General features: G+C 41.5%; 1 protein-coding gene across 1 annotated transcript in view; it reads right to left on the bottom strand.

The window, feature by feature from the left end:
- LIMCH1 (LIM and calponin homology domains 1) overlaps positions 1-13,193 on the bottom strand; it is a 319,661-nt gene that overhangs the window by 50,019 nt on the left and 256,449 nt on the right. Inside the window, 8 exon segments of the mRNA XM_040966033.1 lie at positions 1,240-1,275; positions 5,320-5,395; positions 5,398-5,564; positions 5,984-6,095; positions 6,205-6,323; positions 7,324-7,650; positions 8,195-8,437; positions 12,249-12,548. Of these exon segments, the coding sequence (XP_040821967.1) occupies positions 1,240-1,275; positions 5,320-5,395; positions 5,398-5,564; positions 5,984-6,095; positions 6,205-6,323; positions 7,324-7,650; positions 8,195-8,437; positions 12,249-12,548 (1,380 nt within the window).

Here is a 13,193-nt window from a genome sequence, read left to right as displayed (position 1 = left end):
GGTGTTTTGCCTATCAATCTTACATAATCTTCCTTTCAGGGAATGTTAAATACTTCCACAGTAGGTTTTGAAAGTAATAACTGGGGGCTCAATTTCATAGACTACTTAGCTCTGCACAGTCAATCAAGCTGTGGTTGAACTTGGTTTAGAGGCATGAGCATTTTTTATGGGGGGCCACTAACCCAGCCAGATGAGACATCGGAAACTGGACTCCCAAACTGGACTGTTTAGTACTAACAAGAGTCCAGATGAAGTCAAGCACAATGGGTAATCACTGTCTTCGGATGAAAGTGGGATTTATGTGTGCCATCCCCTTAGCTGAAGACCTAATTTCATGACTTGAAACTATAGCCTCAGGCCAGGGAAACAGGCAGGAAGAGAGCAGGTGTCCACTCTTTGGAAATCCAAGCCTACCAGGAGCCCACAGAATGCCTCTCCTAGAGCTCAGTAAGCACTTGCTGTTGGGATTAGTATTGGTTCTGTTTCTGAAGAAGACCAGTGACTTGAACCCAAGAAGGCTAGTATCCTGCAAGCTTCCACCCTGTGTACCAGTCTCAGAATGGCCTGCACAAGGGATAGCCACTTTTGCAAGGGAGTTACTGGGGTCCTAAATGGAAGCAGGTGGATTCTCCTGAAATGCAGCTTTTAGGGCTGGAATGGATCTCTGAAAAGCAGCCCAAGTCATGTTTTACATCCTCAACCCCTCCATATGCCACAAAACTTGGACAAGACTGCAATGTTTTGGTCTCCAGCATTCCCACAGTTTATGTGACTCCAACCCGGGAGGAACTTGGGCCTCTGAAGGTATAATTTGTGGCTTAGGATTTATTTTCTTAGTTTAAAAAATGTGAATAGGGAATGACTACTTTATTGTTTACTTGAAGCCCTAACATATCAAGAAGTAAATGTGAAATTCAGAATTCCCTTTTGACAATCTCATGGTTCAGAAGGGGCACCAATGTACAAACCCTAATGAGAATTACTTTCACATGCTATGAAAAGCAAATGTTAAATTTTAAGCAGCAGCTGCACATTAGAATCATGCTTAGATTGCCTTTTTATTCATCTTTCCCATATAGGACATGTGTTCTGCATTCCAACTTGAAGCACTTTGCTACATAACTCAGTTAACTAGTCAGTTCACTGTTGCATAAGTTGCATTTCAATTAGTGGTAAGTACTGGAAGCATGCAGTTTAGGCTAGTAATTAATGTAATCCTACAAACACAAAACAACTTACTCTGCGTCATCAGACACAGGAGTTCTCGGACCGTATCTATAAGACCAAATACAAAGTTAGAAGACTGGTAGGACAGATAAGTTAACAGTGTAACCAAACTGGAAATTAAAACAGCTAGTGAAATACATGTGTGCCAAACTTATCCGCTGATCATACTGGAAGAGAAATGTCGTTATACAATTAGCAATAGTCGTTAATGCTGCTGCAAATGAAAGAAAAGTCTAGATTGTTCTAAAGAATGTAAAGTTTATATTAAGACCCAGAGGATCAATGAAAGTTATCTCCCATGTTACTCACAAAGAATCCATTCAATATAATGAAAAGGCTTTGATACAAACCACAACGTTTAGATAAGGTAGCTTTAAAAAGATATGTCGAATAGTCATTTACAAACAGCAAAACTTTTCATGCCGTTGTGCTCAGTGCTAATGGGCTATAATGGACCTGCAACATCCAAGCATGCCCTCACTACCTCTGTCCCTGACATGTTAATGCAGTTGTACAAGCGACATCAAAGTTTCCAAAGTTTTCCGGAAGCAAACTTGAACTCAAACCAGAACCCCAATCAGGGCCTTCTGCAGGCATGTGACAAAAACCACAATTCCTAGAAAGCTGGTAGCTTTAATCAAAACCAGACTTGGATGATAATCCACAACTTGCAAAACCCAAGTTTCCCTAATCTTTTATATTCTTCTGATGACATAAATAAAGTTGTACTCTGCCACAAAGTCACTTTTACTCTACGTGCATCTGACAAAGCAAACCAAATAGTAAATTAGACAAATAGTTCAACAGTAAATTTTAAGTATTTTTTTTTAAATGGAGCTTCACAAATAAATCTTTCTTCTAAGTGAATTTTAAGGACTGCTTCTTACCTTGACCCTGAGAGTCTGCTAACTGTTATAGTCTGATACAGACAATGAGTTATTTCAGTGAAGAAAACAGACCCTCTGCTTTCTGCCTCCAATAAACTGCATCCTAGGGTTATCAGCAAAATTACCTGGGCTTATGCTCATTTTCATGATACTTTACAGAAAAAAGAATAACTCCTGAAGACCTCTTCCTACCTATAACCTTACAGAAAACACCTGGCACACATGGCTACACACACTGGTACTCTCCTCTTTCCTAGGCATTTATTCTAATGCATTCATAATTTCATCATAATGAAGGTGACCATACCAGGATAAAACCTCAAATCTCTGTGGAGATGGCCAAAATCAAACCAGGAAAAAGGTTTGCAAATGGTTTTCTTCTGGAAGACTCATTTGCTGTTTCTCCAGGAGATAGGTCCAGAAAGTGTTAAAATTTTAACTTATTATTCCTAGTTTTCTAAAAACCACTACCCGACTGAAGTAGATGATGAATGTCCTCTAACTCTGAAGAGTGGAGAAATGTTTCCCAGTTAAAAAACATATCTGTTGGAACAGAATTACTGAAGCAAGCATTTTCTAAATTACCTATGGAAGAGAGCACAGAAGTTATGTTAACAGAAGTTAATCTTAATGGATAGATAAGAAATAATCTATGAATAGCTTTTATGTGTTTCTGTGTCCTTCACTAAAAACTCAGAATTAATATTTTATTGAAGCATAACATAAAGTATACACTCTACACATTTACCTGAATAAGTATCTTTATATCAGTGTTATATTTTGCTCTATATAAGTGTACTCACACTGCATGCATTCTTATGTTTGCTTTAGCACAAGTTCAGTTTCCTTTTGAAGATGTTTAGCTATTTTGTTGCATACAGATCTGAAGTTAAGTTGTTTCTGCATAAGATAATTTACAACATTTCAGACATCTCCCCTACAGAGATTTAAAGTAAACTCTAACCTTCATGGGACAGCGGAGGACTTTGCTGTGTGGATTTCCTGAACAGTGATCAGACTGGCCCTCAATAAGCATTTGTGGAATACTTATTGAGGACTTGGGAAATTGAAGAAATTACAGTCTCTGAGGATAACCAGCATTTATCCTTCTTTGAATGCAATTGTAGACTTTAGGAATTTCCTGTCCAACTAATTCATTAGCTTTCAAAGGGCATCATCTTAAGCAGAATTGCCTTTGTTGGTAAGGGAAGATAATTAGAACTTGAACTTTAAGTGCTTTCCCCAGTTATCTTACAAGAAACATAAAAATAAGGGTAAATTATTAGAAAAATCACTTATGGATTTTTAAAAAGCAAAGTTGGTGAGTTAACGTACCCCATGCTTCATGGGCTACAAAATTGGCCAAATTACAGCAGGCATAAGTATTGAAGCAAAAAAAAAGTCAATAAAGTTTACTTTTAAGGGCAAGGATATATAGAAAGATAAAGGGAGTGCTTATGAATGGACTGATTGTAGCATGTAACTCTCAGTACTATGAAAGCATTCAGAGTAAATAATTGGCTGTTGATACATTTCTACATTGTGAACTTGCATTAGCTTCCATGTGAGGGGGAGGGGAAAAGCTTTTACTGCTCATTTAAATGATCCCCCAGCACCCAACAGAATCTTTTAAACATAATAATTATTTGGTTAGGTATTACTGCAAGGAAATATGAACTCCCAAGGTGCATATTGGCTCAATCACCGAGTTAGCTCACATAGTAACGTGACCATATCTCCCTCTGATCAAATGAATCATCTTCGCTTGGGTAGAGTGGATTCTTTCTGGACCACAAAGACAGTAAAGCGATGGGAGCAGCAGGAAGTTCCCCAGCGTCCACAGGTTCCTCTGTTATAGTCTGTGTAGGCAATGAGCTAGCGTGGGGTAGTGGTCTTCCATTCCACTGACTTGGATTCTGAGTATGTGGGCCTAGGTTGCTAACTGCAAATGCAGATGGGAATTCTAAACTCTCAAAAGATACAAATGAAAATATAAATTCTTAACTCTCAGAAGGAATAAAGAAGCAGGAGAGCATCCAGATCATACCCAACAGGCAGTAAACCTCTCTTCCTCCTTCACCTTCATTCTAACTTGATTTACAGCACCACCGAGCCAGGGCCAAGCTCCAGGATGGGGCACCTGGAATGTGAGCAACTGTGGAGGGCCAGGCTGACTACTCAGTCCTGCCACACATCAGTGGGGAACCACATGGGACCCACTCTCTTCACATTATACCATACTTCCTGTTTGTGAGACGGGATTAACATCCATTTATCCGACTCATGCATTCCCAGGAGAGGGTAGACATACTCCGAAAAGGCTACATAACACTTCATCAACGCAAAACATAAATACCACCCATGCCTCCTGATAACAGTGTGGCAGCAAAGGCTCTACTCTATCATTCTTACCCAGAAGAAGGTAAAACAGGCTAAAACAGGGGACACAGATGGTCAGGATACCAACTTGAAGAACGGAGGTTACACAATGTTCTCCCTTCTTGTTACTCTGTCCCAGTGACATCTATATCCTTTAACAAGCAAAACTCCAACATTTCCTATGCTCTAGTGAACTTATAATTATGAAAAACACTCCTCACTTTTGGGCTGAATGTCCATCAGGTGGCTCACACTTGTAGCCCTCATGTCACTCCTACTAAAAGACAATGAGACTTCAGCATGTAGTGCCTCATTCTATAATATGAACTCCAGTCTATTATTTCCCTACTCTTTTTAAACCAAGGCAGAATACAGAATAGAAACCCCACCCTCAAAAGGCAACAAGCATTTGCTAATGTTGGATAATAAATTACACATTTTGTAAGTGGTATTCCTCTTCTTTTGGCCTGGAATCAAGGAGTGATAGAGCAGGTCAGGAAGAAATGCAATCCATTCATCTACAGGCTCCTACCAGAGGCAGGAAGGATAAAAGAATTTTCCATTTATTCTGGCCACAAGAGTGACAGTGAGACAATATTTAATGTGTAAATTCACCAGTAAACTATGATTTTAGCTCATGTTAACATGCAAAGAAAAGGAAAAAAACACACAAAAAATTGTTCAAGACCGATTTTAGTCATTTCATTGCTGCTAGCAATAGCAGATAAGTGTCCCTGATGCACCATGTACATTAACACCACACTTAAAGTCTGTATTAAGGTTCAGACCAGGGGAACAAAGGCATTGGGCACAGGGAGCACCTGACTTCTGATCCTGCATGGCTGGACCCTTGATTGGTTTCTCAGCATCCTGTTGCTTTGCAACTGGAACTAGCAGGAATCGGTGTGTCTCATGGCCAACCCAGTTCTCCTGGCCACCATGTGATCTTTTTGTGAATCAGCCAGCTTCTTCGGGTCTTTTGTTCCATTGGTGCTCCAGACAGGAGCTGTCATCTTTTCCTACTTCTCGTTTGTGCCTACAGTCTCTTCTTCACAGGCCCAAGCACTCGTACTAGAACAACATTCAGTCCAGACAATCAAAGGCCCACTGATCACTAATGGTATTTCCAGTAGCATCACTCACTGGGATTAATTCAAAACAGAAGGTGGCAATGGTATTGGAGGCAGCAGTACACAGCAGCAGAGTAGTAATCCCCTCCCCCCTTTTAATACACCGAATCTCTAACATGCAGCTGGCACTCACATAGGTTCCCTTTCTGATTTTCATGATTATTGCAGATGGAATCTGGCCAGTCCCCAACCCATGCAAAGCCTACAGTCTCCCCAGCAAGGGCACCAGAAGCAGAACTCTGACACCGCAGTAGGGACATTCCTGTCCCTGACCTTCCTCCCCATTGCATCAATCACCGAGTGCATACTGGCCACACATGGCAGAGGCAGCACACCATGGAAGGCAGGCAGGATGCTCACAGTGGCTGAGTGTTCTCCACAGGATATTCTGCTTTGGACAACACCTCAGCATCTCCTTGAACAACTCCTTCGTTTTCTTCTTTGCCACCCTGTGGCAACTGTGTGGATGTAACTAAAGCCAGAGAGGATAGTTTTACTACTAGGAAAAAATTCTTACCAGAGGCCTTGACCCCACCTGTCACCCTTCACCTCTTGGGGAGGCAGGGGACAGGGCTCCTCACCTTCCTCTGTCTTTCTGGGGCACTCACTCAAACTGCAGCCCCACTCTTCCTGAGACTCTGGCACAGGAATCGGGCGAGAGTCCCTTTGGCAACAGTCATCCATGCCAGAATTCACTATTCTGTTGTTGATCAAGTACAGGTGGCAAGAGAGAAGAGGAAAAGGGGTTACAGTAGGAGGGCACTGAGATGAAATTACAGTTGCTCTCACTCCAAGGCCAGTTAGGAAAGATGACAGTCAGACTGGGAAAAAGAGATGCGTAGCAAGAGCTTGAGAAAGTCAAGGAGGGCTGGCCTGCGTTTGCCACCATGGAAGCAAGCTAGGATAGCCGCTCAGGATGCAAGCACACAAGGATGCATTCCTAATGAATTTCCTACCCTCTTCCACCTCAGATCTCTACCAGCCACTGAAGCCCCAGCCATGCACCTCTGGTGAGCTAAGTTTGATTCTATCCACAGCCTACTCTCTTATACTGTCATCTCCCGTGCACTCTGGAACCAGGCTGGATGGGAATTCACCCATGGATACTCCCAATTTATAGCAATTCCCTTTCCCATCCCCAGCCCAGGCAAAGAGCAGTGTTTTATATTTGGGAGTTAGTAAATATTATTAAAACATCAGAGACCTGCATATTTTTTTCTGAGTCTACTGAGATGTACAAAGTGTGCACTTATGACATTATTATTTTTCCTCCCTGAGGCACAGGAAAGAGCATGGCTTTAGGCAAAGCCTGATCCTTACCAATTTATCTTTCAGAACAACATTAACAATACTGTTGCAACATTCTAGCCATATTATAGTCCCATTGGCATCTTCAATTAATAAAGCAGAGTTTGGAGGTTTGGAGCCACTCAGGGGAGGGGTCATTTCCTGGGGCTGCTGGCATCCCCAGGCACTCATCCTGAGGAAAACAGAATCAACATGCTTGCCCGCAGTTTTCAACACACACACACACACACATACACACATACAGCTTCCAGGTGACCCACAGACCCAGCAGCAGGGTCTGCGATAATAATGTCATCATTAGGGCTTTGTTTAGTGTGCAAACCCTTAAATAGCAGCAGCAGCAGCAGCAGTAGCTCCCATGCAGAGCTCCCTGCCCCTGGATGCTGAGATACCTGTGGTCATTCAGGGGAGTGTGCATCCGGGCTTCCTTGGAGCCAGTGGTAGCTGCGGAGGCAGGGGGGATGGAGGGCGTTTGAACCCTTTCACTGTAACTGATGTCTTCTACGCCCTTCCGGGGCCCAGGTTTGCCAATGCTGAGCCGCTTCCATGTCTGCTGGTCTATCTCTGTTACTGGCCCAAAATGCACAAATTTTTGCCTAGGGCTGGAAGCTTTCTTATAGGCCCTGGCTTTGCGGCCAGCAAAGTCATCCCGGATGGCAGTTTCTGTTTTAATTTCTGGCGAAGGCTCGGGGGCAAGGATGTGCTGAGAGTCTCCATCCCTAGTCAGAACCAGAAAGAAGTTCCAAAGTTTTCTAAGGCAAGTACAAATCAACAAGAGGGTATCTAGAAAATTCTAGAATTACCTGTGGCTAGAGCAATATTACTTCTCCACTGACCAACCATTTGCAAAAATGACCATTTTCTTGCCTGAGTAAGCAGGGCTTTAAGTCTCTTTAAGTCTATTTTGGTTAAAGTATTAAATATAATATCATAAATGGGGGCATAGGAAAATCTTACATGTAGTGGAATAATTAAATTCTTGAAAAATTTTCTACAGTACACAAACATAGTAAGATAAATAACCATTCATAGAAAGTCAGATGGTCAGAGGATGTTTTCCTGTCTGTGTGGCTTGAAACTTTTAGGATTAATTTCATTTGAACATTTCATTTGAAGCTTTTAGGATTAATTTCATCTGAACACACTTAGTACCAGGAGCTCTGTGTTTTTAGAGGCATCTTTTTAAATAAGAAATGGTCAAGGATAAGCACCTGACTTCTCGAGAGATAAAGAATATGACTGACAGGGGCAAACTTGACACACCTCGTCTTCCCTGACACCTGCAGTCTCTCCCACGTCTTCAGGTCAGCTTCTGTTATGTTGGAGGGTATGATGAAGCTTGGGGCCTCACGTTGAGGGCCAAGGCAGCTCTGAATTCTCCGCTTGGCCAGGTCATCCTTGTAAAGATCTGGCACCTTTCTCATTCTCACTTCCACTGGTTCCCCCTCCTGAACTGTCATGACGCAGGCCATCCGTGACGTCACCTCTTCTGTTTGGCCCTGATTTCTGCCAATTGGATCCAAGCCCCATGTCACTGGACAATTTGGTTTCAAAGAACGGGCGCAGACAAACAGCACATCAAGCAAGGAAGACAAACATCACAGATGGAACACAATGCTGGAAGCATCATTCCCTAATCAAAAAGTATGGAATCAATAGGAGTGGGGAGAACTTTGATCTACATTGCTCTTCTAATGCTGTAACGAGACAGAACTTGTTTAGTGGATGGGGGCTCTAGTTTGGGAAGAGAAACCAGGACTCGCTGAAAGGACTAAAGAATGAAAATGAGATTTCAGTTTGATAGTCATGATGCCCAAATTCACACTCTGTCCAAGTGATTGTATTGAATTCACATTTTCTGATCAAATCCCTTAGTTCTCTCAGAATGCTTTTTACTGCACTGATGAAATGTTAGCACGTTGCTCTGCATGATCCAGATTCTAGGATTGGTTTAGAGATAGCAGAATCCTTGTCTCATATTAAACATCTCAGTTATAAACTCACAATTGCCAGAAAGTGCATCCAAATTCTGAACAAAAATTCAATGTGTAAAGATTTCAGTCTCTGCTAATGCAAACTTGGACAACAGAGACTATGTCCTCTTATCTGAATTTCTAAAGTCAGTGCCTTTTGTTCATAATTGATATTTTCAGTTGCTCCTCTAAGAAGTAAACATTAGCTGGTTCATGTTGACAGTGCTGTCATATGAGAAACCAAAGTTGAGGTGTTTATAGGTATAAACACTTGAACATGTCAAAAGTTGATTTCTAACTAAGCCTGCTTCTGCAGATAAAAAAATTTCAGAAAGGCAGATAAATAAGGCTTAGTCCCTTCCACCCCCCAAAAAATGTATCACCCAGAACAGTTATTGTGATACAGTATGTCAAGTTACTTCCTGGGACTTGCATTCCATATTGGAGTGCCAATTCAGGTCCCCATTACTGCAGGTTTCCAATCTAGCTCCTGGCTAATGCACTTGGGAATAAAGTCCTTGGGTTCCATATGGAAGACCAGGATGGAATTTTTGGCTCCTGATTTCAGCTTGGTCCAACTCTGGCTGCTGCTTAGATTAAGGGAACAAACTAGAGGATGAAAAATCTTTCTGTTACTCTACATTTTAAAGAAAATAAATAAGTAAATCTTAAAACAAAAATTACCCAGTCCTGAATAGCAAGAGATATTCATTTGTTACCCAGATAATATGGTGTTTATGTTAGAGCCTATTTAAATATGAAAGCTATAGAATTTCCCATTTATTTTTAGTTTGGGGGAAGGAACCAAGAAGGTACATAGCAAAAAACCCACTAGAAATCTCATATTTCCTTTTAAAAATTAGTTTTTTTGAAGCTTTCTAGTGGGATGATGGGCTGCCCTGAATCCATTGTTGTGACCTTAGTCAGGTAACAACAGAACAAACACACTTGGAAATATCAGGAATTTAAATTGTGTGGATAAACAGCAAAAAAGAAGGTCCAGAAGCTACTCTTCTTCCTAAGTCAAGTTGCTGATGGTATCCAAATGCCTTGCCACAGCCAGTTATTCAGAAGCACTTGCTGTACTTGCAAGACTTTGTCCATCCCCCCTGGCCTTCCACGATTGGTTTGTTATAAGGTATACCAAAAAGAACCACAAAGGCTCAAAGCTCTTAAGGCTATAGTGTGTCCTGGAAAAATACAGTGCCACCTATAACACCTTTTCTACCACCAGGGATCTTTCATGAGTTTTCTATCTGGCCTGGCCTTGCCTGCCTACCTTTCTTCCTCCCTTCCCTCCTTCCTTCCTTCTTTCTTTCCTTTCTCTCCCTCTCTTTCTCCCCCCTCTCTTACAGTTTAGCTGTAGAAACAGAAAAAGATGCTATCTTCTGGTTCAGTTCCCAAACATTTGTAATGAGCAGGGTCGAAGTCAAGAATGGAAACCAGGAACTTCATCCAAATCTGTGTGGTGGCAGAAATGCAGCGACTTGAGCTATCACTGCTGCTTCCCAGGGTCTGCACCACTGGAAAACTGATATTAAGACAACTGGTTATTGAACCGAGCCATTCTGAGAGCAGAAGCAGAAATCTTTATTATATTTTTTAAAGGTTAATTTTTAAATTTTTATTTGAAAGCAGATATACAGAGAAGAGGAAAGACAGAGAGCAAAATCCTCCATCCATTGATTCACTTCCAAGTGGCTGCAGTGGCTTGAACTGAGCCGATTTGAAGCCAGGAGCCAGGAACTTCTTCCAAGTCTCCCACATGGATGCAGGGTCCCACGGCCCTGGGCCATCCTCAACTGCTTTCCTAGACCACAAGCAGGGACCTAGATGGGAACCAGGACTGTCGGGATCAGAACCGATGCCCATATGGGATCCTGGCACACGCAGGGTGAGGACCCCAGCCACTAGGCCACTGTATTGGGCCTGATGCAGATATCTTAAGTGAGCCAAAGACCTGCCTCTGGCACTTCTTTAGAAAATAAAATATTAATTAAATCTTGAAACATCAACTAGCTGGGCTCCATAATTCTACCAAAAATATTGTTAACTGTGTAAAGCACAGATAAGTTAGTTTAACTGACTTTTAAGCCACCAAAGTGATGGAGTAAAAAAGAATTGTTTCACAATGAAGAAGTTAACTCAGATTTTGATATAAGGAAAGATAAACTTTGCAGAATGAAATTTATGAGTGGGCATATTATACGATGCTCTGTACCTCTGAGGAACAGTTCCTCACTGGCAACATAACATTCTACTGCAGTTCTTCCATTCTCGAATTTAATTCAATATGTTGAATATCTCTTACCCAATAAGTATGGGATTAAAGTCATTCAGATTTTAGACTTCTTCCCAGATTTTATAATATTTGCACATATATAATGAGAGATTTTGAGAATGAGACTCAATGTAGACACGAATTTTTTTTTATATTTTATACACTTTAAAAGACTGAAGGTAATTTTACATAATATTTTTAGTGCACCTGTGTTGGACTGTGACCCATTACAAGAGGTCAGATGTGGAATTTTCTACTAGTGGCATCATGTCAGTGCTCAAATGTTTCAGATTTTGGAGCATTTTTGGATTTTGGGTTAGGGATGCCCAACATGCACTAACAGAATGGGAGAAAACACTTTCGATGACAGAACACACAGAAGTGTATTTTATGCTTGGAGAGTTCTTTGGTGAGAAATATCATCATTTGTGAAAGAAAGAGAAAGCCTCATTTTTCTCTCCCAACACCTCAAAGATGCTAATAGAAGTTCTTCCTGCACAAGAATAACTATGTCTTCTACCACCCTTGAAGGATTGGGGAAGCCTTGCAAGACTGCTGTTGTTTCAGCAACGTGGAGGAATCCACCATGGGGGGAGGGGTGGGAGGGATCCCAGTGCCTACAACTGTGTCACATAACGCAATGTAATTAAAAAAAAATGTAATGGAGGGGTTAAGGGAAATCCCAGGGGCCTGTGGAACTGTAACATAAAATGATGATGATGATAATGATAATGATAATAATAAAGATTTTTTAAAAAGAAAAAAAAAGGCTGCTGTTGTTTGGAAGGCAATGGCACATGTCTACATACACCAGCAAACAACATCTGTACCGACACGTGACAATGTGCACATGCAAATTCCACGTTTCTCTGCAAAATTTAGCCCTAACTTGGACATGGCCACATTACTCTCTGCCATTTACATATAGGCATCTAGGAAAAGTTGACTATCTGGAGTTCTACGTCCAAGTTAAGTACTTGTAATTCGGGAGGGAAAGAGGGATGGGACTGATACAAATCACCTTTGTTTATGTTTTCTCTGCATCCACACACACAGTGCACACCTTCTGTGTTCTAGACTTTTCTTTTCTGCACTTCCTTTTGACAGTTTGCTGCCATCTGATCTCTCTGCCTCTTTCGTTCTAAAAGGCCCATAGAGGAGTTGATTCAATGGCACCATTGGCTTGGGCTGGTTCATCCTTGTTCTTCTTGCAGCAAAGTCATCTTTCACAAGATCAGGCAGTCGACATGTCACTTCATCTTCTGACTCAGAATCTTTGCCATGCTGATGGGCCAGGAAAGGGTTCTCTTTGCGAAGAATAATATCACAAGCAGCTTCCTTCTCTTCATTTGGTTGCCTTTGACTGACAGAGCAGAATTAATGAAACCCCACATGTGATCACACGAAGCACACATTAAGTTCCCATCTCCAGACAGACGACTCGGGTGTTAGTGAAAAATCTTCTCTGTATCATTAGTTCAAATGGCATTTTTTATTGCTTTAGTCCACAGTTACAGCATGGTTAGGGCAGGTTTTAAAGCCTTGAGCTTTTCAATAGACACTAACAATGCTAACATTCCTTCTAACTGCAGCAGCCTCTGAGGACACATCCTAAATGGCTCCTAAAGTGACAATCCAGTTTCTTCCCACCAAATTCAGAAGAAGTAGGAAACTATTTGTTGCTGTTCTTTTTTTCTTTTCTTTTTTAAGCATATGAATCATGCACCCAGCAGTTACTCAAATTTGTTCCTGACTGATGGGGTAGAACACTGGTCTGCCGATGAACGAATCCAGCTGGATTCATACCTGGAATGTGTGCCAGACTGCAACCTGTGCAGAAGGGCTTTCGGTGGAGCTCAGTAAACCTGACTCATCTGGAAGAAGTTAAGAGCATTCACAGGGTGGACCCAAGGCATAAATAAAAGCTCATCTTGCTCTGCCCCCTACCATCAGCAACTTTTTCTTCCTTCTCTTTTTCCAACATGGTATCTCGTATGTATGACAGATG

The sequence above is a fragment of the Ochotona curzoniae genome, unplaced genomic scaffold, assembly GCF_017591425.1.
Source record: "Ochotona curzoniae isolate NIBS_2020 unplaced genomic scaffold, NIBS_Ocur_1.0 scaffold_4505, whole genome shotgun sequence".
Taxonomy (NCBI): Eukaryota; Metazoa; Chordata; class Mammalia; order Lagomorpha; family Ochotonidae; genus Ochotona; species Ochotona curzoniae.
Note: the sequence above shows the minus strand (reverse complement) of the source record. Positions and strands in the feature narration are given on the sequence as shown.